This window comes from Drosophila albomicans, chromosome 3, assembly GCF_009650485.2.
Source record: "Drosophila albomicans strain 15112-1751.03 chromosome 3, ASM965048v2, whole genome shotgun sequence".
In the NCBI taxonomy this organism is placed as follows: Eukaryota; Metazoa; Arthropoda; class Insecta; order Diptera; family Drosophilidae; genus Drosophila; species Drosophila albomicans.
Window position 1 is genome coordinate 32384522 of NC_047629.2, and position 24166 is coordinate 32408687.

The window sequence follows — 24166 nt, forward strand, 5'->3', positions numbered from 1 at the left end:
CATAGTATTTAGCAATATACCAAATATGGCCTATGGTGTATTTTTACTATTTTTGGGTTGTAATAATTTGGTATATTTTAAAATGAATACTGCACTTAGAATAATGTTACTTATCGTAGTATCAAATCGTGGCTATATATATATCAATATAAATACTAATTTATCTCTAGCATTGAACCTTACTCTAATCCCATGTAATATATATATTTAAACTAAGTCTAACAAGCAGTTCTATATACAATACTTAGCTTACTTAAATGAATCTGCTTTGCAATCGTCCTTCTCCTCTCCCTCTTTGCCCATCTACAACTTGCTGTAGGATGATTCGATAATAATATAAATATTAAGTTAATTCCAAGTTTTACTTCTAATTGTGATTAAAGTTTCAGAGTTAAAATAAAAAGTCTTTTTATGGGAGTTCTTCTATTATCTTACACGTATTTTATGTAAGCATTTTACAATTAAGCAAGGTGTAATATTACAAAAAAAAAAAAACAACAGCAGGCTAATTTAAAGAAATCATTGTAAGAAAAAAACAAAAACCTATAGTGGAAAAAAGTTTTTGTTAAAAATTACATACATAGTCTAAAAATGACATCATCTGAAAATTGTATATTGGTTCCCATTGATTTTCCAATAATCTAAACTGTTAAAGTAGTGAAGGCTAAATTTTCTTGAACTCTTTTTCATCTGTTTTTAAACACTTTCACTTAAAAAGTTTCTGATGTATTATTGCTTTAATTTATTTTATTTTATTAGTCACACAAGTATTTGAGTATTTTCAATAAAATATCGGATAATAAGATAATTTATTTTAGGCTCTAATCTTTTCTGTATAAAACTTTAGCTGTTTTCGAAGAAATCAAGCTCTTCGATTATGATATGATTAGGAAAAGAAGTAGGGCATTGAATACAATTTAAAGTCAAAGATTTAAAGATAAGCTATTAATCTAAATAGGTTACTTTACCCCATCATCTGCATTAAAATCAATCCATATAACATTGTTTAGGTTCTTTTTAAAAAAATGTTTGGTATTAACATTCAAAATAAACCTAATGCTCGATCGCAGACATTACCACAAAGTGCAGCTACCCTTCGCTTGGAGGTATTACAATTATATCTATTAAAATATTAGCTAATTAAGCTGGTAATTTTGCAATATTTATCCCTACAAAGCATCTTGCGATACTAGTTACAAGTAAAAATATTGTGAATGGTTCATGGACATGGAATCATTATCAAGATAGAACCGACAAGCGAACAACTCTTGGAACATGCAACCAGGTGTATCAAATGGGAAATTCAATGCAAATAAAATAAATACAGATTAGAGAAGTGTCTATTTTGGTTAAAAGGAAACCTCAGCTTCCGGTGGCATTTAAATTATTTCCGCATGTGCTTTTGCAGCCCGCGCTTCTGCAGTTGTTGTTGCGATGGTTGTTTCAGCGCTGCCATCTTCAGTTGTGGTATTTCCTGGGTCCAAGGCATCCGAGGCAATCCTGTACTTGGTCTGCACATAGAAAGTTAGCAGAAAGATGATTATGAAATCATAGAAAAGAATGATCGTGGCCAGCAGATAATCATTGACTCGCATCTCCGCAAAGCGACCTCCGGTTATTGTTTGAGCGTGGTACATGACAAACTAAGGAAAGAAATGTGATCAGTCTTTTTATACAAACTATTCAATCTATAACATACCGAGAGTATTATAATGCTAACAATTAGCTGATAGAGAATAAAGCTATATGGCGCCAAGGTTACCACATACAACATCAGCATGAAGATGGACGTGATGAGGAACACAAAGGATATGACAAATATGATGACGACATCCAGCGTGAGATCGTGCTGGAATTGAAGAAAATACAATAAGTAAGTATAAATTTATATTCTAAGAGAGATTGTTGCAAATTGGAATATGCACTAAGTGTTGAAAATTGCATAGCAAAGGCCGCTATATATCATAGTATTCTATAGTATCGATAATGATAAATATCAACTTCAAAGCTAAAAGAGAGTCCGTTCCATTTGCATCCCTCTAAAGTTATTAAGGTTCGTGATCTGACAATAAGTGGCAACAATAAAGAAAACCTACAAAACTAAAGTGTTTAATTATTTATTTTTTTGTTTGGTATAATGTACTTAAATGGAGTAAAGTTATCTATTTCAATACCTATAGTTGATACAGTCGATAACTTGTGTTAGTAATTTATACCAACAATAAATTCATTAAACACTTCGCAATTGTCATGAAATTTTCGGGACAAACTAATAATATTTTTATATGACGTGTGCTAAAATCTTATTGTTATATTTAGAAGGAAATTTTTTTACAATAATCTTAATAAATAACATACTTAGTAGCATGCAATTTCCATGAAATGTTGGGAACAAAGCCTGTAAAATATATTATTGTCTGCTAAAATGTACAATAGTATTGTAAAATATAAACAATGTCTGCTGAAAAGCATAATAATATTTTAAGATATTTTAAATATTTATAACTACGATGTTTATTATGCATTCGTCCTTAAATTTCTAGAAAAAAAAACGAAAAATATCTGTTTAAACTATTATATGCTGAATTGTCTCTAATCTTTATATAGACTTTTTTTTGTTTATTTATATTTGCTATTATTTATACCAATTTAACCAGTTTACAAATTTGATACCAATATCTGCACATTAATTTTTTATAATTTGCTCTTAAAAACTCTCAAAGCAAAACTATTGAATAGAAGTGCACGTATATCTAATAAATATTATATTAACAATCTTATATTTTAGATTAAAATACTCACCGGTATAACGGCACCCACAAGTATGAAGAGAAAAAGCAGGAGGAGACAGACGAAATACCACATCAACATGTCCGCCCACTTGGAACGTGCCACCAAGGCAAACACTCCAATGGTGGAAAATTCCACCTATGAAGCAAACACATAGTCAACCTCAATATAAGTAGCTACCCAAAGTAAAGTAGATACTCACAATTACAAAAGTCAACACCCAGTTGAGGACGGGCACAAAACGCGACTGCTCGAAGAATATGAAGATCAAAGTGAGAGCGATGCCTAGCATAAAGCATATGAGGCTTATCCATTCATACTCGGCGAATATATCTTTCACATCCGAGCTGCAATTAAGGAGTTTACAAGAGTTCATTAAAATATCAAGTATACGCACATTAGGCTCACGACCAGCCATTGAGCCAAAGCGATGAGCAGCCAAAGAACGGTAACCAAATAAACAATCATTGCGAATTTCCGTCGAGCACGTTGATAAGTTCCGACTCGTTCATCCATTGTGTATTTTTTACTTATAATTTAAAACAAAACTAATATAAATAGTGTGTTTAAAACCTAATTAAAATTCACTTTTATGAGCTTAGAAAATACCTGATATTTAGTGCAATGTCTATGTTAGCTACAGCATAAGATTCAAAGCAAGTTTGATCTAAAAAAGTGAAATTTTTTTTAAAAGATATATTTCATAAATCTACTAACTTAATATATTGTTATAATAAATCAAAAGACTTTACCACCGTTTAATTTCAATGAAGCTTGTTGCTATTTTTTAACAATTTAAAAACAGTAAATATTATTAGTAAATTATTGTATTCTAAAATTCAATTTATATTCGATTACTTACCACACAGTTGGCTTTGTCTTAATAATAATAATAATAATAATTCAAGTTGCGTTTAAATTTCTGTTAGAAACAACAATTTTTACAAATGGATGCAGTTCATAATCTCGAAGATGAAAAGGAAAAAGCCAGAGTTTTGTTAAGAAAAACTTATAAAGTTACTATAATAATGCTAATTTTTGGCCAGATTCAGGTCATGATCGTTATGGAAATGTAAGAAAATTAATTATATACATATATTCATTCATTTGATTTATTTATCTATTTGCAGTGAACCGATTAAGGAGTTCTTGGGACGCCATTATTACGTCAGTTTGATACAGTTTTTTATGAGCTTTATATCGATACAACTTTATGTGTTCTTCTATCACATTATTGTGCGCACTTCGACTTGGAAACGCATACTAGCTGGAATTTGGACGGTAAGTTCACGTTTCATTAAAAAAATATATTATTTTGGAGTATACTATTATTTATTTTTGTATAAAAATATATCTTTCATTCTTTATAATATTCCATTTATACTATTCATTTTTGTATTTAAGAATATATCTTTATTTTTTCCATAAATTTATTTTTATTATTATATTGTTTACATAAATTAGTTATTTTTTATTATTTCCGCAGTTCGAAGTCAACACAATTTCCATCATGAAACCCGCTAGACGTGCTCCTTATACTAGTCTCCTTGTGTCCTGGGGTCTAACCTTCTTCATCATGGCAGTTAGTGTTATATATGGCAATATTGCAGTGAAACATCGCCGTGGACTTTTTGTAAGTGTAATCTCAAATTTTTCTATACATTTCTTTAATTTCACTGCATTTTCTAGGTCACTCGTCACAATGTCATACGCTGGAGCGAACGTCTTTTTGTGCTCACCAGCTTTGGCATTATTGTCTGTTCGGAAATGAGACGTGTGACTATTGAATTTCCCACACTTTTCGTGTACAGCATGCTCTCTAATATAGTAAGGATTTATTTTTTCATTAACCCATTCAAAATGAAATTTGAAAAGCCCATCTATCAGATTATTCCGAATGACATAAAATTAGAAACTTAGGGATAGAACTTTCACAAATTCGCATACTTAGTTCGTAAAGCTTTAATGTGCTTTTAAAAGCGCATTACTTCAGTCACTTTTAAAAGCCATTGTTAAGGCTGCCTGAACACTTTTTACTCTTTACAAAATAGTAAGCTCTCATTGAAAGGGCTTAGAAATTTAATTATTTTTAGCTATATTAAGCCCAAAGCTCTATATTCAGTCCAAAGGCAGCTTTTGGAAGCTTTCTGCTTGCCTGTGCACTTTTGCCCTTTATAAAATAGTAAGCGAGCTTTTAGGCCTCCCTTTGCAAGTCCATTTTGATCACTTTTACAGACCATATAGCTAAAGTGTTAAGGTTTTAAAAATCATATCTGACTTCTTAGAAAGTACGAATTTTTTTTTTAGATATATTGAACGCAAATCTCTATTTGCTAACTAAAGCGCCTTAATCCAATCGTAATAAAACATTCGGAATTTGAAAGCTGCAAATGCTTTCTAAGTTTCTTATGTTAATATCTATTTTTTTTTAGATACATATATTGAACGTAAAGCTTTATTTTTTGCTAGCTGACAAAGCACATTAATTCAATTGAAATGAAACATTCAGAATCTGTAAGCTTGAAATGCTTTCTAAGTTTCTTTTAAACTCAATCGCTAAGCTCAATTAATTCATCAATTTCCATTGCAGTGTGTGATTATTTTGTAGATATATTGAACGAAAAGTTCTATTTGTTTGCAAGCTGACAAAGCACATTAATCCAATTGAAATGAAACATTCAGAATCTGAAAGCTACTGCTTTTTAAGTCTCTTTTAATCTCGTCACCTTACGCTACATATTAATAAATTTCCATTGCAGTTTGTGATTATTTTTGCTGCCTCGATACGCAAGCCGAACTTTTATCATCTGGATGCCATCGGAGATCACATACTCATCGGCCAGCTGTATTATCTGAACTTCTATGCGCTTTACATGGGCTACGTGTGGACAACTGCTGCTGGCCTCGAGTTGGCAGGCATTAACCCCAAGATTTGAATTTGTGTTTTATGGCAGGGTTGCGTTGCAAGTTGCACACCTAGGCGCATGTCCACAAAACAGCTGTTTGGCAAACACAGACACACGAACACAGAGAGAAGCGAAGCACATTCAACTCCTTAACTCAGCCACTTGATTCTCTACTCAGGCAAACGGACAAATGTTTACGCTTCTCAGTTGCAAGTTGCTCAAAACTTACGTCACATTCGTGCGGCGTGTGTAAACAAGTTTGCGTCTCGTGTTTCGGAACATTGAATCCTTCGATCGATAAAAGTTTTCCGCAGTAAAATACATACAATACAATACACCAGTGTGCGAAAATAAGAAATGTGTAAATAATAATAATAACAGTTGAGATGTTTTGTTTTGGTTTTCAATAGTTTTTCTACAAAAAAGATGTTCGCGTTTCTTTGTGGCAAACGTACGTTGCAATACATTTAGTTTCAACACCGAAAAGTTTGGTTTGTTTTTTTTTTATAACAAATTACATGCCATTAAGTTTATATGTATTATATATAGATATATGTATATGTATAAAGTATAAATTGTTCCACACAAGTATAAATAATTTATAGAACAATCGCGTTGTGTTGTGTGTTTGTCTGGTGTTTACAATTATGTGTATATATAAATGTAGTTTTCTTTCTTTCTTTTTTTTTGTTGTGCTGCAAAAGGAAAATCCTCTCACGTTCACACACACACACACGCACATTGACATTTCAAATGCCTCATTATTATTATTGTTTTTTTTTTTTTTTAACGATTTTCTTTACGATGGGTTGGCATCAAAATTGTTGCGTTTACAATAGTTAATTGTGCATATAATGTTTTCTTGGTAACATTGACAAAGGATTATTAATAACAATTACAATCGGTTTTGAAGTTTTGTTAATATTAATTGTTTTTTAGACAAGTTTTCTTTAGACATAAGGCCAATACAGAAGGCAACAGAGTTTCGTTCTATCGCATTTTCCTCGTTGTTAGTTTCTTTCTGGTTTTGTTGTTGAATGTTGCTTTGGGGGGGGCGTGGCAAGAGGCGTCTTACGTGGCGTGCTCCGTTGCCTTAACGCTGTTGCTGCTGCTGTCGCTCGATGGCAAGGCGCAAACTGTAAAAGTTGAAATTGAAAATGTGTGATTATTAATGTTTTCTCTAGTTTTTGGGGAAATATGTTAACTGCTTCTTTTGCACGTTGCCCACACTCACATCTATATGTACAAGTTATAAAACAAAAATTATCTCGTTGCTAACTTGGCTTATAAACGGGGCAAATAAACAAATTAGCACATAGAACACGCAACGACGAATGTTTTTTTTTTACCTTTCGACTATAAACGTTTTCATTTATATTATACTGTTTTTTTTTTAATACACAAATACATAAATTTTGATTTGTATCTGTGTGTGTGTGCGTGTATGTATGTGGTAGTAGCTGCCTTAGAGTAATGCGTAATGTTGCAAGTTCAACAAGTTGCCTTGCTGCACGTTTTTTTTAGACTTTTGTTTTTATCTATTTCTCGTGTTTATCAATTGTATATTGAGACTGCAAATAGAAAAAAAAGAGAGAGAACAAAAAAATAGGTTGACAGTTTTGTTGTGGTCATAAGTTAACGTTGGCTGTGTTGTTGTTGTTAGTCAATTGGCCAGGCCAAAACCAACTGACGTTAACCGACACCCAAAAACCGCAAGGACGGACAAAAGAATGTAAAAAATAAAAAAAAACAATAACCAACAAGACGACAAACAAGTTGAGGCGACGCGTCATGCGCGTCTTATCAACAAGTTGCTTTATACTAAACAAATGTGTGTGCCACAGTGTGTGTGTTACGTGTGTGTGTGTTGTTTGTGCTAGTGTCTGTGTGTGTGTGCCAATATCTGTGTGTGTGTGTGTGTTTGCTTAACCACTTAAAACAATCGGTAGTTTTTACACGATTCTTGTGCAAAGAAACCCAAATTGCATTTAGTATAAAATTAAATTAGAATTCGATTTTTAGATTCATTGAACTTTTGCCTTAGATATTACTTTTAAATATTCTCCTAGTTAGATCCAAATCACTTCATTACATATTAATGTGAGGGTAGTTGAAAAAAATATATATAAAACTAATTTGCCATGATAAATATTTATCATGGCGGTTAGTTTTTTAAGAAATGTGGTATAATAACTACTCCAAAATCGTAAACAAACTTAGTATAACTGTTTTTAAATCATTAATGAATATTAATATAATGTTATTAATATTAATCAATATTGGTGTCGAGGTTAATTCTTAAAAGAAAACTTAGTAGAATACCTTTTCAAAATATTGCGTGATTAATTCATAAAAAATGTAGTGAAACAACTAATTTAAAACTCTAAATATTGTGTGGTTAAATTTTCAAGTATGTGATATTAAACTAATTTCAATTCATTAAATATTTACATGGTTAATTTAGCAGAAATACGTGTGTTATAAACTATACTATTACGTGAAAAATTTTGGTTTTTGTGATATCAAATTGAACACTATATCGTGGTAAGCTTTGCATAATAATTTGAGTAACTTGCGAAGCCTTTCAAGAACTTTCGTGGTGATGTAAAAACCTATTGCATTACAAGACTACTTTAAAGAGCTTAAGTATTAGCTGAGATACAAGTTATTAAAATAAATTGTATGCAAGTTTAATTGATTGTTAATAACAAACTGCAATTAAATGTTCGAGAATTGAGACAATATGAAAAATATTGCTTGAAAACACAATTTCAATTGCAAAAGAGTCAAATGTAAAGTTCCATTATGAAAGTTAAAGGAGTTGGGTAAAGACTGTAGTATAAAATGCAATAATCTTTAAGCAAACAAAAAAAAAAAACAAACATTTAAGTGAGTGTTCCTGACTTTCCAAAAGAACAGAAGTGAAAACCAGTCTTGATAATTAGTATGCCAAAAATGTAACAGTGGCTTGGTGAATGTGTTCTTAAAATAAAATGAAACAGCAACCACAAAGAGTGCAAAACACAAACTGTCATTACAAATCACTAAATTACTCAGTATTAAATTGATTTCAAATCAATTCAAAGTAATTACTACAGTAATGACAGTTTGATTAATGCAGGAAAAGCATGCCAATAGTCGGCTGACGTAGAAAATATGGTTGCAATCGTACCTATGATGATGATGAGCAAGACCACAGCGATGACGCCCAGAATGATCATCATCTTCATGTTGGCCCACCATTGCTTGCGCTTCAGTTTGCCCGCCTGCTGCTCAAACTGTGAGGCACCCTGTTCCAATTGATCGGCACGCTCTCCCAGCTCCGATAGTTTCTGATCACGTTCCAGCACTTTCTCGACATTCACGCGCATAATGCCAACGACTTCGTCCACTTTGGCCTGTGTCTGCTGCAGGCGCTTCTGGGCGGCATTGTTGTTGCTGTTCGACGGATCGTTAAAGTTGTTGTAGTTGTTGTTGTTTGGCGGTGGCGGAAGTATGGGAAAACTGTATAATATTATATTGTGAAAGAAATATGCGACTCACAGAGCACGACAAACGCACGAATGTAATCAAATTATGTGAATCATCACAAACAAAAAAACCCAGGATTCATTTGTGCGTTCGACGGTGTCAAGGAGAGCAGGACAGACAAACAACAAAAAAAGAAACAGACTTCGACACTTACTCATTGTTGTTGGAACCAGAAGGTGCGGGCGACTCGTTGTTCTCCATCTTTGTGCGTTGTTTTCTATGTTAAAGCTGCAATTGGGAAAAGGCGTATAAATTTGTTACAATGAACTCGCTTTGTTTCAAGTAATGTATTTTGTATACAATTCGAGCTAGTTTTGTTGCGATTGGACGATTAATAATAGCAAGAAAAGCACTCTTATCTACGCAATATTGTTCAGTGAATCATCAATTGCCGAACTTGGACTAGCTCACAAAAACAGTGATGCGCGTCAATCTAATAAAACTGTGACTTTGCACGCCAAGCGCTGAGATTGTTGATTGCTATTGAGTCATTTGTATTGTATTTACATTTCACTTGTAGCCTTGTATCGTTTTTGAATAGTTGGCAATTTGTTATCTATTTTCACTTGTTATCCAGTCCTTTTGATGTAGTGACTCTTCACTGTGGCAGTGACAATAGTGTCAGCTCCAGCGGCACGAAAAGAGAAAAAAAAAATGACTTGTTGCTCGCCCAACAATTTACAGCCGCCTGCCTGCCAACGCACAATATTTACATTGTGTTTGCGACCTCGCCCTATTTCTTTACGCCCTTACTCACCTGCTAAGCGTTAATTGTACAATTAATTGACTTATTTTACGGCTGCTTTCTATTTTCTTGCCTTAAGTTTCTTTTTGCAATTTTCGTTTGATTTTGATCGAAAATGTCAGTAACGCAACGTTGTTAATTTGAGTAGTAGAAGTGCAGAAACATCGATAGCGAAATATCGCTTCAACAATTTTTAAATCATCGATTTTATGGCAGACATCGATGTTTTTAAATAAAATAAAAATTTAAATTTTTTTTAAAGGAATTTAGACATATATGTCATAAAATGTATTGCTTTCTTAAATCTTTTTTTATTTGTCGGAATGTGACCATAAGCAACATTTATAAAATATACGATTTTACGTGAATGGAACCAAGCTATAAAACACCTCAAAAATAAGTTATATTTTATTTGGTTACCTAGCATTTCCAAAACACATAAATAAAGTAGATCATAAAAATGCGTATGTTCTAATTTTTGTTTTTATTATTTTAAAAACAAACGATATATTCTATGTACATCGATGTTTCTCAACCACTAAGAACAAGTTCTAATGAACGAGTGTTCAATTTACATAAAATCAGTCGTTAATAAAATGCTGAGCTAAATCTGAATTAAATAAAGCATTTATTCACGCTATGGTGGATAGTTTTAAGATAGCATATTCTTTATTTTAATTTGAATTTTTATAATGCTTTCCGCAACTGTAAATAACATTTCTGTTAATTAACATAAGTAAGTTACGTAGCTCGTAAGGCACTGTTAAATGTTATCGATTACTACGCTACTATTTTGCTGCTCTTCTGCATTCAGTAGTGTGGCAACGTTGACAGCGACAGCCAACAGTCTGGCAGTGTTTGTTTCCGTCTTGGCGCCTAGTTTAAATTGTCGTTTATTTCTTGCAGCACATGAACAACAAACGTAGTATGGAAAATGCATAACTCGCTGGCCTCGAGGTTGCTAGTGCGACTCTTGTTGCTGTTCGCACTAGTGACTGTGATATCGATCGCGATACTCACAAAATGGGGCTTTGACGAGCTGACTGCCCAAACCGACAAGGATTCCCACGTTAATCCCAGCGAGGCAAATGGCTACAATTATGCATTGAATGCTAAAGATGCACAAATCCAGCGTCTGAAGCAAGAAGTGCTCACGCTACGTACACAAATACTGCTGCTACAGAACAATCACAGCGGCAACAATGGATTGCCCGGCAGATTGCCGCCGCCTCCGCTGCCATTGCAAGCAGCTGTCTCCTCCTCGATCTCCAGCAACAGCAGCGTGCCTGGCACTCTGTTGCACCCACAACAGACACCCGAGACGACAGCTGCGACGATGACGCATCATTACGATTGCAGCAGCTACATTCGCAAGCAAGTTGGCGCAGCTGAAATTCTTCATGGATTGCCACTGAACAACGAATACGAGATGATGCCCTTCAATCACTTCACCTTCACACGCGTGTATCCCATCGATCTGGGCCTGGGAAAGCGTGTGGTTGAGAAGCCCATCGGCTATCGTCGTCGTGATCTCCTCGAGGCTGTGAACAAGGCGCTCGACAGTCTCAATCGCAATCACACGGCTCGGGCCAAAGCCAAAGGTGGCCAGGCGCTCAATGAGGTGGCCAAGTACACGCTGGACGACTTTGTGGAGGGCATCTATCGCACCGAACCAACCACGGGCAGCCAGTATGAACTCTACTTCCAGAGCATCAAGCATCAGACGCATGTGGTGCGCAAAGCTTTGATCATGCGTCCTTTTGCTCCACTGCAGACGGTTCAGCTGTCGGAGGTGGCGCCCAGTGCCGTCATCCATGTGATAGTTCCACTCGCAGGTCGCCTACGCAGCTTTCGCAGCTTTATGCAGATGTTTGGCCAGCTGAAGGATCGTCGGCTGCAGCTCCTAATCGTTTACTTCGGCGAGAGTGGTCTGAAGGAGGCGCAATCCATTGCTGGGAACTTGGAGCGTGTTCAGCTCTTGGCTCTCAACGAAACCTTCAGCAGAGGTGAGTAAAAATTGCTAGCGAAGATCTACTTACTTAATACTGTATTCATCTTTGTAGCCAAGGCTTTGCGTGTGGGCGCCGAACACATTGAGACGGGCAAAGCGTCGCAGGATGCGCTGCTCTTCATGTGCGACGTGGACATTGTGTTCACGGCCAAGTTTCTGGAGCGTTGTCGTTGGAATGCTGCCGCTGGCAAGAAGGTGAGTTGCGCAGATCCTAAAATCAAAAATGAAATCTTGTTTCCCAAAAATTTCCAAATTTAACACACACATAAATTTACACACAAATTCAAAAGAAAAGATTAAGTTCAATTCATAAAATCAATAATATTTGTAGATTCTAGGATATTATATTGGTGGTTCATAAAAAATATGGGTTTTACCTTCTTGGGGTTACAATTCAACAAAATGATTAAGTTTTAAAATGAAATAACTGAGAACCAACATTTTTAAATAAAGAACAAAACGTTAACTTTAGATTGTTTTTAAGATAAGAGATATAAAGACAACTTTCTTATTTTTTAATTTTAGTTTTTTAATAACGCTTTTCGTTAATACTACTTACTGTCATTGTTTTCATTTTTGATTTAACTGCTTTATTATAAATGTACTTGCTAAAATAATGTCTAACTAAAAACGATTCTAAATTAACCATATCAAATTACAGAGTTGAAGATTGTTGTTGGATTATTGGATGATAAATTTAAAATTATATTTTTTTTTTTTAAGTTTTACGTGCTTCTTTAAGATTACAAAAATCACGAAAATATTATGATTGATTTATGTATCCACAAGAATTTTTATAATATTGAAATCTGGCTTTAAAAAGTTTTGTATTAATTATTTTCTTATATTCAAGAATTTTATTCGTATTTTAAAATATAATTTTTCTCTTTGTGCGATATTATTTAAAAATCTAACTTATCTTCGAATACTTTCAGGTTTATTATCCGGTTGTGTTTAGTCTCTACAATCCGCACGTGGTGTACACACTGCAGGGCAAACCGCTTCCGAGTGAGGAGGAGCAGTTGATCATCTCGAGGGACACGGGATTCTGGCGAGACTTTGGCTACGGGATGACCTGTCAGTATCGATCTGACTTTCTGCAGATACGTGGCTTCGATGAGGAAATTGTAGGCTGGGGCGGCGAGGATGTGATGCTATATCGCAAATATGTGCGATCGAAAATCAAAATAATTCGTGCCACGGATCCGGGCATCTTCCATCGCTGGCACACAAAGGTAAGGAAATAAATAAGTGAGAAAGCTACAGTCGAGTGAACCCGCTACCCACTTTGAAAAAGCCATAACCTTCTTAAAATTTACTAAATTAATATATCGAAAACATACTGAAATATACCAAAATCTTTCTTGAGATATTTTCTATCTATTTTGAGTAAAAGCAAAACAGTGCGGTATTCATTTAAAAAAATACCAAGTTAAGATACCGAAAAAATACTGAAATATACCAATGTCTACCACTAGCTATTTTTAATAAAAGCGGTAAATTTTAACAGAACGGTATTATTTTTAAAATATGCCAAACTAATATACCGAAAATATACAGAAATATACTAATGGCTATTTTTAGTAGATCAATGTCGTACTGCATTCTAAATATACTGTAGATTACAAAAATTATTTAAAAATACTGCAATACCAAGGGCTATTTTTGGTATGTCGTTATAGTACTACTACAAAATATTCTTTAGCTTACAAAATATATAAAAATACTGCAAGATATATTGATATAGTACTACATTCTAAATATACTATAGAGTACAATATATATATAAATACTGCAACGTACCAAAGACTATAATTGGTATATTACTATAGTAATGCACTCTTAATATACTATAGGGTATAAAATATACTGCAATATACAATAGAAAAGAAAAGAAAAGTATATCGATATAGTACTGCACTCTAAATATGCTATGGAGTACAAAATACATATAAAAATACTGCAGCATTCCAAATAGGTATATTAATATAATAATAAACTCTAAATATACTATATCATAGAGTACAAAATACACCAGATTGTCAACCAAAGCAACTAAGATCCCAATTCAGTAGTCGTTTTTTGCCGCTAACCTATGCGTAGCGGGTATTAAAACTTCTTTAATTCGATTATATATAGATTTATTTATTTTAATTCCAGATCTGCACCAGCTCCTTAAGTGCGGATCAGTATCGTGCCTGCATCAGATCGCGTGCTCTTAACGAAGCCTCTCACGCCCAGTTGGGTTTCCTGGCATTTCAGGACGAGATTGCAGCAGCAAGTGCGATGTCTGTGACCCATTCGTGATACTGCTGGATTGTAGTCGTATCTGTAATTGGCCTTCTGCTTTCCGATAACACTCAGCCACAATGTGACAATAAGTAACTTGTATTTAGCCAATCGTTGTTGACTCTGTTTTTTGTGCCGCGCCTAGATACTCGTACTTAAACACTCCTAACTTATGACAAATTGTTCTTCCATGAAGCAAACTAGATGCAATCTTCAAACACACAATACAAAATACAGAATACAATAAATGTAAACACGAATACAAAACCAAAAAAAAAAATTGTAGCAATGTATATCATATACCATACTATATAGTGAAATTACATTAAAATTACGACTTACTACTTTGTGTTTTTGCTCCGCATTAGATAAACAAAATTAAATCGTTTAATTAAACTTGTCGCCATTTGGTTTGGTTATGGTTTTGGATGTGTAGTCTTGGATGCCAACGACCTCCAATTGCGAGAGAGTTCACCGAGCATGCAGACCAACGAAGATGCCACAGGAGTCGCCTCGCTCCCCCCCTCCCCGCTGTTCAACTCTACCGTAAAGTTCACATGTTCACATGTGGCATTCATGCCCTTCGTCTTGGGGCATTTGGACTACAACATGTTGTTTGTGGGGCACTTAGATAGCTCAATTTTATTAGCATATGTTGCATAGATAACACAAGCAGACTATCATTTAACTATTGTATAATTAATATAATATATCTGTATTCTAAACTGAAACGAAATTATGTTTAATAAAAATATACAAAAATTATAATATTTAATTATCTATCGAGTACGTTTCTAATTGGGTCACTTTACTAATTTACAACACAATGTTTAACAAATTATTTATAAAATGAAATAGTACTCAGATGTAATTTTGACTGAAATAACTTAATTTTGAATTGAACAAATTAATTTTGCGTAACTTTTATTTAACTATTTTAAATTTATATATTTTGTCGTATATTTAAACTTTAACTAAATTATAAAAACAATTATGTGAAACTCTTTGTATTCTAATTTGGAATACAATTTAAATTGAATCAATTAAATCATTTAAATATTTTTATACAGCAAACATTTATATAATATATTCTAAAATTAGTCATTATTTTTTAATCCAATTCTTTATTTTGTTTTTAAATAAATATTTCCTGAAATTAGTTGATATTCTGACATTTATAAAGTTTTTTTTTTTTTTTTGTTAATTCAGTCCTCTTTTTAAATTTCATTCTAAATTCGGTTTCTTTTGTCGCTGTATAGTTGACCACAATTTATATTAAGTTTCTTATTCATAATGAAATTTAAATTGTAATTATTAATTACGTTTCGCCTTGCTTATATTCTGATTTACGTTAGAATTCAAATTTAAACAATTATTTAATTTATATATTTCTGAATTTAGGCTAGAATTAAAATGAAAATAATTATGTAATTTATATATTGAATTTAGTTTCTTGCTTCTTTAGTCGTTTAAAAGATAACATTAGAGAAGATGTAAATCTCGGAAATTAACATTTTTTTGTTGACTATTCTTTTCTTTTCTTAGCACCAAAAATATAGGGAATTCAAAGATCATTAATAATCTTCATATTTTCTTCGCTTGAAATCTTGAAAATTTTCGTCTGGCAAATTGCAAAAACCAAAAGATAAACCGTTTTCATGGTCACGGTCTTGGATTATGTAAGCGCCCCCCAAAAAACTGAGCCAAAGCTGAACTTGTTCGTCAGCGATTAGCAATGCTAATTTCACGCCTTTAAGTCGAGATCTACTTAAGCACTATTTATATAAGTATATCCCGCTGTTCTGAGTCATGGTTGGAAGTTCGGAGAGCCACACCATGAAATGCCAAAGTTCGAAGGAATTTCGCTTGACCATTACGCCATCCGAGTGGATGTATAATTAGCCGAGGTGTGTAGCAGATTAAAGACAGCACAATAAATAGAAAAATAAAAAAAAAGAAAAAAAAAATAACAAGAATAATGACAGGTCTCTCAGCGCTAAAACATCCTCCTGTCATTCCGCGAATGCCAAACTGACCATGAAAACCCCCAAAAATGGAGCGTCAGCACTATTTTGTATTTTTTCAGCATTTTTTTTTTTTTTTTTGACTTGGGGTTGGGGACCAACACCCAAAGGTGTTGCAGGTGAAGTGACAAAACGCCGCCCGCACTTCAGTGCCACAAGCAAAACCCAAACGCAGACCTGTTTCAGTTCCCCTCCTCTTCTCTAGTCTCTCTCTTCGGTCGCTCCATATGATCTCGCGCTTCAGTGCGTCTCTCTGCGAGTTATTTTTGGTCTCGGATTCGGTTCTAACACAAAACGCGCTCCAACGAACTTGGCGGCAGTTTCAAATAAATACCTCGGTCTCCAGCCTGAACAGCACATTCGTGATTTCAATTCTGTTGCCAGCAACACGTCGAGCCAACATATTTCTAAAGGATTGTGAACCCCTAACTATCTATAGTGTTAAACGCAGATCGAAAGGGCACAACACGTGCCTCACATCAAGTTTTGTGCTAGTGATTTTACAACTTACAAGTGAAACAATTTCAAAATGCACATTTTTATACAATTGGTGAGTTACATTTACAAATATTGAAGTGATCTGTTAAATTTGAAAAGTTTAAAGCATTATAGAAGTACAAATGGATAATTGAATTTTGCATTTTTGAAACATATTGTGTAAATTGTTTAAAAAATTAATGGAATTGAATAGCAAATTATAAAAAACTGCAATGAGTTGGAACATTTATTAAGCTGTTGTCTGATATTTTAAAAAAGCCTCAAAGAATGTTAGATTTATTTTACAAAAAAAAATGCAAATAGATAATATAGATCTTAAAGTATCAAATGATATTTTCAAAAAGTTTTGCAAAAAAAAGATAAAATACTTTTTAGTTGAAAATACACAATAGGAATTTATATACTATGGAATCTACTAAATATGATTTTGTATAGGTTTTGTTACTTAACAAAAAAGAATTGAAAATGTCAAAGAAAACTATCTTTAGTGTCGGTTCCTAAAATTTCAGAATAAATTCAAGAAGCATTTTAAAGTAAAGAAATATTTTATTACGATGTATATTTAATATATCAGGGAATAGACTTTTGAGTTATGTATGTAATTGCAAAAGGCTAAAAAACCAATTAGGTAATAGAAATCGTTCACCTTTTGAAAAACTATGAATATGATTACAAATAAATTCCATTGAATATTTATGGTATCATTAGGAAAAATATTTTAATCACATATTTCTTAATTTGTATTACTATAAATAATAAAATGATACTCATACATATTTGTCGTAGTATAAAGCCCATAAAAAAGAATTATGTGTTTTATATTTAGCTTAGTCAGCATTATTCAGAAGTTTAACTAATATACAACTCAGACATAATAAAATCGTTAAGTACGCGTTATAAGATGATAGCAAAAAGTTATAGACAAAGGAAAGATTTATATTAAAATTCAACATTAAACTAGATTTATGCCTAATGAGTGAGAGTAATTTCTAGATGATATATGAAGATAGTCAGATTATAATCCCAATAATGGGTGAGAGTAATTTGTAGATGATATTTGCAGATGGTTAGCTTGTGATTCCATCGCTGACCTACCCCTAGGGTAATAGCTATTAGTGAAATCCATGTGCGTAACTGTTTGCCTTATGATGCAATAATTATGGAAATGAGTATTAATGATTATAATATTACGTAAATGTCAAAAAATACAACAAAAATAAATAGTTGTCTGTATAATTCTAACTGAAATTGTCGATGGCAACGACCTATGGCCGCAAGCCATGGAATATGTAGAATTTTCAAATAATTTGCTGTTCATTCGTCTCGTTTGTGGTTATTTCGAATAAAAAAAATATATAATAATTATTCTAATAAAGCGACAAGTCACAAGTTGCGAGATCCACATACAGAGATTGGCCAGTTTTTTACTTTTTTTTTGAGTTTTGGGCCAGTCTCGACCCCAGAGCGGAAGTTGTTCCTGATGCTTGACTAACAAAGCGTGGCGGAGAGCTCACCACACACATTCATGATTAACTCTCTGGTTATATTTGGTTTTTATTTACCACTTTCTGTCGTAGTCAGCGGGGGGAAGGGGGCAATGTGTGTGTGGTTTCATAGCGAGCTTTATGAGTTCAATTCTGCAGGCCATGAATGAAAACAAAATGATGTCAATGCTACTTTATGCATACGAATATGAGTTTTATTTGAGCCAACTTTTTTTTTCATTGCTCGTACTTCTATTGTTTGTTTTCCAAATTAAATGCGAGCATTTGGAGGTGTTGTTGGTCACCATTTGAGCCCTAATCTATGCTATATTATTGCATAATCAACGGGGGGAAAGGTAAAAGAGAGGGGGAGAAGCGAACGGAGTTCAGCATTGATCATATTTCACGCTCGCTGGCGCCCGAGTGTCCATTTTTAATGATGATAATGACGCTGCTGATGATTTCTACACATGTGGCTTTTGTATTTCGACCAGCACTTTAATACGCGGCTCAATTATGATTGGAGTCTCAGCTTGTGAGGGCTTTGGCCCAGTTGATCGACGAACTGTGAAATCTATCCATAAACAATCAGCTAATGATCATGCAACTCATCTGCTACTCTTTCAGCTACTCTGCCTGGCCGTCGTCTCTGTCCAAGGCTCTGGTCTGGGCCCTGAGGCGCGAAGTGCTTCGCCCAAGGATGTCAAGTCACTGAGTGCCCCAGTTGGTGTCCTCGACTCTGTGCTGCGTGGCAAGAGTCGTCAGTCGCGTTGCGTGCGCTGCTACGAGGATCGTTATTATAGCTCGGGCAGCGATCGTTATGGCGGTTACTCGAGTCGCTCTGGCGACGATCCTCGCAGCGCTTCGTGGTATTATTCCTATGATCGTTATGATGATCGTGGTGCTGGTCGCGATCGTGACTATGATCGTTACTATGGTCGCGATGATCGCTATGCGCCGCGCACTTATGATCGCTACGAGGGACGTGGCTACGATGATTACTACCGACGAGGATCCTACGATCGCGGATCTGGTTATGGTGGTGGTTATGGTGGCTACGCTGCCTACGACAGCAGAGATCGCTATTATGGTGATCGCTACAGTGACAATTCAAGGGGTAAGTAAGGGTGATGGAAACAATTGACTGCTTAATTGATTATATTTTGTATTTAATGTAGTAGTAAAAGGCAGCTTTTAAATGTAATATATGTTAGGTATTCATGGTAATTGTAACCACTTTTAGTACATACTTTTACAATATATTTGATTACAAATAACTTTTTTCTAAATACTCATTATATTGACCTAAAACATAATTTAAAAATGTTATTAATGATAGAGCCATGTTTAAAAAATATTTGGTTGTCAAAAACTTATTTATGAATATTCTTTATATTGATTTAAATTTTAATTTTATATTCTAAAACATAATATTTAAAACATATAATATTTATATTGTTGTTATTCATATAGCCATATCAATTGAGTAGTTTTGAAAAATATTTGTTTGGCAAGTAACTATTTTCTGAATATTTGTTCCATATTTTTTAATATTTTTATCTGCAAATAACATATTTCTGATTACTTTTCTAGAGTTTAAGCTAAATATCATTTGCCACTTTTTAATTTATTGCTTCAGCATTTTAATTGAACCGGTATATACTTTGAACACTTTGCTTAGCTAATCATCTAAATTTTTTAAAAGTGATTTTCATTTGTTCTATTTAAGACAGATATCGCAAATAAATGATGTGAACTGCTTAACAATAGTAGAATGAATTATGCAAAGTTTATACAAGCAATATTTGTATTCAAATTTATTGAAATATTAAAACATTTTTTTAAATTTTTGCATTGCCTTCGTAAGGTAATTTGTGCACCGGTTCCTATTGCAAAGTTAAATTTATTGATCTCAAATTTAAAATTCAATGAAATCACTTTCTAAGATTATTCAATATTGTCCTCATTTATCTAAATTAATGATTTTGCAAACTCGTTCACACAAGCTTAATCTAATTAAAAAAAAACCTTTAATATGTTGGTATTATTTTTTTTTAATTTTATTTTTGGGTACAATATGAAATATAAGGCTTTGATTACTTAAATTATATTATATTAATCGTCATTTATCGGGATTAAGTTATTTATAAGGTATTTTAAATATTTTTCTATTTATCTGAACACTGCTATTTCAATGAACATCAATTTTCTTTTGTTATTATCCATATTCTCTAAAATATTGAATTATCCAGAATTAAACAAATTATGCCTAAATTTTGATTCATTGTTGTGCTTAAAATAGTACTTTTCAGTTTTAAACGTATAGATTGTAAGCACTGCTATTTCAATGTTCACAGTTGTACATATGAATATTTGAATTATTAAGCTAACTAGTTTCGGGGTTTCGCGAATTGTGTAAATCAATGTTGATTGAAATATTATTATTACTAAACTTGTTAAGTACGTAAAGATTTTCTTTTTAAAACATTAGACTTGGCTTAATATTAATCCGAATTTTTTTTCAGATCGTTATTATGATCGCTCACGGACCGCGTACAACAGCTATGACAAATATGATCCGTACGATCGCTACTATTCAAGGTATGATTTTCGCAACTATCGTCCTTGGGATGAGACCTACAGGTATCGCTATCCTACTTTCTATTCATACTATACTTAAAGATGCTCTTTAAATGCTTAATGCTTACTCACCATTGTGTAAACTTTGTTGTCATTTTTAACGCTCTTGCGCTTTTTACTTACATACAACAACAACAACAACTACAACATAACAACAACTACAACAACAACAACAACAACAATGTCAATGTCTACTAATCGCACACATTAAACATGAACTCTGGATACTCTACGCTCTTCAAATCGAACTCGAACTTGAACTTGAACTCAAAACTTGGAACTAAAATCTTGCACCTCTTCACCCACTGTTACTGTACTGTCCTTTCAAAACCCTAACAACAACAACTGCAACAACTACAAAACAACTACAACTGCACAAAACAACGCACCTTTTGAAACGCCAAAGCAGAGGACAGTCGGGCTTCGATAATTCGGGGCGTGGCTATTACTTTGCCGGCGATGACGATGACAGTCGCTCCGGCTCGCATCCGTTCTACGATCGCGAACGCGCCCAGTCGCACTCCTCGCCCGCCTCCCCCGCCTCGCCCTGCGGCCCACTGATCAGCAATTGTCCCTACGGCGATCGCGGCACCAAAGTCTCCTCCTCGGCCATTGGCAGCGATGGCTATCGCGGTGGCCACACCAGCGTCATGGCCGGTGACAAACCCTTGAGTCAGGGTGGTTGGACCTACCTCGGTGATCAGGATAAGCAGAGTTCACGCGGTGGCAGCAACGGCAACGGGGGCAGTGGAAGTGGCAGCAACGGTGCTGCAGGTGTGGCAGGCAGCGGCGTGGCGAGTGGAGTTGGCGGCGGGCGGGATAGAGAGCGTGATGCGCAGAGGTAAGTTGCAGTGGGTGCTGCCACACACACACACACACACTCAAACACACCCGTTCACACACACTCAGCTCACCCAGTTTCGCAGTCTCTCGTCTTTGTTGTAGCGCGTTGAAGCTGCCGCGAATTGTTAAAATCATTAAGATAGGCTTGCTCTCTTATCGCCCCTTGTAGCTCTTCCTATGGTGGCCGACCTCGCCCATTAGGCGGCAGCTATCTGTTCGATCGGGACAGCAATGCCGTCCCGGAGAGTCAAAGCGATGCCGCTAACCCAAATGGTGATGGTCCGGGTGGTGATGGTGGTGGCCACAAAATGCCAGCGGCTGCGGCACAAACAGCGCCTGCCCCCAACGAGTCTCAGCTCAATGACAACGTCAAGGACAAGGCAACAAAGTGATGATCGAAAAAGAAAAGGAGGCAAACAAAATGTCACCCTCCCACCGCAATCGCAGCAGCCTCATTGGCGTGGCTTTAACTTAATTTCATCTATTTATGTCCTAATTCCTAAGCTAACATAACATTATAAAACTAAATGAAATATTTATGTGTGGCACGCCGAAGCGATTTTGCTCAATAAACAATTCAAAAGGATTCTCAAAAACTAATTCAAAGCTGATTCATTAATTCTCCCCAAAGAAAAACCATTCAAATTTAGCATTGGAAGTACAGTTTATTGTTAAAATTATTTATTAATTATTTTATTATTGTTTGTTGTCAGCGCTGAACAGACAAAGCTTATCAAATAGTTTTATAAAATTGGCCCAGTTTAACTTGGAAAACAAATTTCATTATAATTATTATTATTACTAATATGGGCATGAACAAAGTGAATAATCGAAAAGAAATTATATGACAAAAACTGAACAAAATAATAACAAAAATCATATTATAAAACCAAATTTATAAAAATAAGCCCAGTGAAAGTTGGAACATTTCAATAAACTCTTTATTTTAATTAAAAGATTGGGCAAGGGAAAAGAAATAAAAATGTGTATATAAATGAAATAATTATCGAAAAAGCTTTAAAAAGTAAATAAATATTAAAAAACAAAATTAGTTAGAAAAACATAAATTTTTATTCTTTATTTTTATGGCATGGGCAACCCTTTCATATCATTATCAAGAAATCAAAATATAAAAAAATTTAATGGAAAACAAAAATAATTTAAAAAATGTTGTATCATAATCAAGACATCATAAATTATAATAAAATAATAGAAATCATAAATAATTAAAAAATATTTAATGATTGAAATAAAAGAAATCAAAGTACCAGATTTCAAATAAACCGAAGGATATAAAATTAAATAGATATGATGTAAAATAACTAAAAAAATATATAAAAAAAATGTAAGTATACAAATTAGGAACATGAAAATAAAAACGAATAAACAACCGAAATTATAAAAACAATCTATATGAAACAAAATAATAAAATAACTGAGACCAAAAAATAAAATATTGAAATATAATATCACGAAAAATTATGTATTTTAAAAATATAAATTACATTAAACTAAAAAAATAATATAAATAATATTTTAAATGTAAAAGAGAAAACAATAAAAAAATATATATAAAAAAAGATTATAAAATAAGAACAATATTTTAAAACAAACAGACAATAATAAATGAAACGAAAAATAATAAAATTAAGTTTCACAAATTATTAAAGAAAATAAATTTATTTAAAAGAAAAGTAAAATTGAAAATCATTAAAATAACAAAAATCAAGAACTACTTTTGAAACATTGAATTTAAAATAAATACTTCATAAATTAACATTCTTAAAAAAAAAAAATTAAAATTTATTTAAAAAATTTAATAAAATTGAAAATAATAATTTTAACGAAAATTTTGAAGCAAAAAGTATACAAATTTAATAAATCAAAAATTCTTAAAAAAACAACAAATGTAAAACTTGAGAAAAAGTTAAGGATATAATTAAAAGGCAGTAAATAAATCATAATGAAAATAAATTAAGCTAAAAAAACATTCTTGCGAAATAAATTAATGATAAAATAAATAACGGAAAAACTTAAACAAAATCAAAATAATATATGAAAATATTATGTAAAATTTTTAATATTAAAAAAATATATGTTTAAATATTTGTAAAAAATGTGAAATAAACTTGAAAAAATACATTAAATAATAATATCTTTTGAATAAGAAATATAATAATATAGTAATAAAAAAGAATTAAAAAGAATACAACATAATAATAAAAAAGAGGAACGAAAATAAGACATTAAAATAAAAACTTACCCATAAATTAAATTGTAAAGAAACCAATGTTGAAAACGAAACTTGAAACATAACGAAACACAAATGATAAAAATAAAATTGAAAACTTACCAAATGAAAATTGTAAAAAATAGGATTTTTTAAACTTAAATTATTAACAAAT

The 24166-nt window shown here is 33.1% G+C and overlaps 5 protein-coding genes across 16 annotated transcripts; 3 read left to right on the top strand and 2 right to left on the bottom strand.

Moving 5' to 3' along the window:
- Positions 1–1322: 1322 nt before the first annotated feature.
- On the bottom strand, positions 1323–3378 carry LOC117568491 (uncharacterized). The gene is made up of 5 exons (XM_034249180.2): positions 3188–3378; positions 2993–3137; positions 2803–2928; positions 1700–1849; positions 1323–1643 (listed from the first exon to the last, which is right to left on the bottom strand). Exons 1-5 carry the CDS (start codon positions 3304–3306, stop codon positions 1380–1382), a joined length of 804 nt encoding a protein of 267 aa, XP_034105071.1. The 5' UTR covers positions 3307–3378; the 3' UTR covers positions 1323–1379.
- A 303-nt stretch (positions 3379–3681) lies between these two features.
- LOC117568530 (uncharacterized) lies at positions 3682–6031 on the top strand. Its single transcript, XM_034249235.2, has 5 exons — positions 3682–3862; positions 3921–4071; positions 4277–4423; positions 4480–4617; positions 5550–6031. The coding sequence occupies exons 1-5, from the start codon at positions 3738–3740 to the stop codon at positions 5724–5726; spliced, it is 738 nt and encodes a 245-aa protein (XP_034105126.1). The 5' UTR covers positions 3682–3737; the 3' UTR covers positions 5727–6031.
- A 24-nt stretch (positions 6032–6055) lies between these two features.
- Positions 6056–14955, top strand: LOC117568529 (chondroitin sulfate N-acetylgalactosaminyltransferase 1). Its single transcript, XM_034249234.2, has 5 exons — positions 6056–6147; positions 10879–11978; positions 12036–12178; positions 12919–13218; positions 14144–14955. The coding sequence occupies exons 2-5, from the start codon at positions 10907–10909 to the stop codon at positions 14288–14290; spliced, it is 1662 nt and encodes a 553-aa protein (XP_034105125.1). The 5' UTR covers positions 6056–6147; positions 10879–10906; the 3' UTR covers positions 14291–14955.
- On the bottom strand, positions 6132–10160 carry LOC117568531 (synaptobrevin). Of its 6 annotated transcripts, none has more exons than XR_007954760.1 (5): positions 9985–10160; positions 9382–9455; positions 8869–9200; positions 7046–7267; positions 6132–6832 (listed from the first exon to the last, which is right to left on the bottom strand). XR_007954760.1 is itself a non-coding variant. In XM_034249236.2 (4 exons), exons 2-4 carry the CDS (start codon positions 9426–9428, stop codon positions 6768–6770), a joined length of 444 nt encoding a protein of 147 aa, XP_034105127.1. In that variant the 5' UTR covers positions 9429–9455; positions 9985–10142; the 3' UTR covers positions 6132–6767. The 6 variants fall into 6 exon arrangements, 4 of the variants coding, with proteins under 4 accessions (XP_034105127.1, XP_034105133.1, XP_034105129.1 ...); XR_007954761.1 differs by having other exon boundaries at positions 6931–7267; XM_034249236.2 differs by lacking the exon at positions 7046–7267 and having other exon boundaries at positions 9985–10142.
- Positions 14956–16668: 1713 nt separating the features above from the next.
- On the top strand, positions 16669–22355 carry LOC117569731 (hornerin). Of its 7 annotated transcripts, none has more exons than XM_052004151.1 (5): positions 16669–16846; positions 18906–19395; positions 20804–20921; positions 21328–21759; positions 21931–22355. In XM_052004151.1, exons 1-5 carry the CDS (start codon positions 16826–16828, stop codon positions 22151–22153), a joined length of 1284 nt encoding a protein of 427 aa, XP_051860111.1. In that variant the 5' UTR covers positions 16669–16825; the 3' UTR covers positions 22154–22355. The 7 variants fall into 7 exon arrangements, with proteins under 7 accessions (XP_051860111.1, XP_034106896.1, XP_034106897.1 ...); XM_034251005.2 differs by having other exon boundaries at positions 20804–20879; XM_034251006.2 differs by having other exon boundaries at positions 21905–22059.
- Positions 22356–24166: the final 1811 nt, after the last annotated feature.

Coding starts and splice junctions, on each gene's coding strand:
- LOC117568491 (XM_034249180.2), bottom strand. CDS start 3,306: ATGGATGAACGAGTCGGAACTTATCAACGTGCTCGACGGAAATTCGCA. Junction 2,929..2,992: donor GGGTGTTGACTTTTGTAATT/GTGAGTATCTAC, acceptor TTTGCTTCATAG/GTGGAATTTTCCACCATTGG. Junction 1,850..2,802: donor TTGTGGGTGCCGTTATACCG/GTGAGTATTTTA, acceptor CTTCAATTCCAG/CACGATCTCACGCTGGATGT.
- LOC117568530 (XM_034249235.2), top strand. CDS start 3,738: ATGGATGCAGTTCATAATCTCGAAGATGAAAAGGAAAAAGCCAGAGTT. Junction 4,072..4,276: donor TACTAGCTGGAATTTGGACG/GTAAGTTCACGT, acceptor TTATTTCCGCAG/TTCGAAGTCAACACAATTTC. Junction 4,424..4,479: donor AACATCGCCGTGGACTTTTT/GTAAGTGTAATC, acceptor TGCATTTTCTAG/GTCACTCGTCACAATGTCAT.
- LOC117568531 (XM_034249236.2), bottom strand. CDS start 9,428: ATGGAGAACAACGAGTCGCCCGCACCTTCTGGTTCCAACAACAATGA. Junction 9,201..9,381: donor TCTGGTTCCAACAACAATGA/GTAAGTGTCGAA, acceptor AATATTATACAG/TTTTCCCATACTTCCGCCAC. Junction 6,833..8,868: donor CTTGCTCATCATCATCATAG/GTACGATTGCAA, acceptor CAACTTTTACAG/TTTGCGCCTTGCCATCGAGC.
- LOC117568529 (XM_034249234.2), top strand. CDS start 10,907: ATGCATAACTCGCTGGCCTCGAGGTTGCTAGTGCGACTCTTGTTGCTG. Junction 11,979..12,035: donor CAACGAAACCTTCAGCAGAG/GTGAGTAAAAAT, acceptor TCATCTTTGTAG/CCAAGGCTTTGCGTGTGGGC. Junction 12,179..12,918: donor ATGCTGCCGCTGGCAAGAAG/GTGAGTTGCGCA, acceptor GAATACTTTCAG/GTTTATTATCCGGTTGTGTT.
- LOC117569731 (XM_052004151.1), top strand. CDS start 16,826: ATGCACATTTTTATACAATTG. Junction 16,847..18,905: donor TGCACATTTTTATACAATTG/GTGAGTTACATT, acceptor CTACTCTTTCAG/CTACTCTGCCTGGCCGTCGT. Junction 19,396..20,803: donor CTACAGTGACAATTCAAGGG/GTAAGTAAGGGT, acceptor ATTTTTTTTCAG/ATCGTTATTATGATCGCTCA.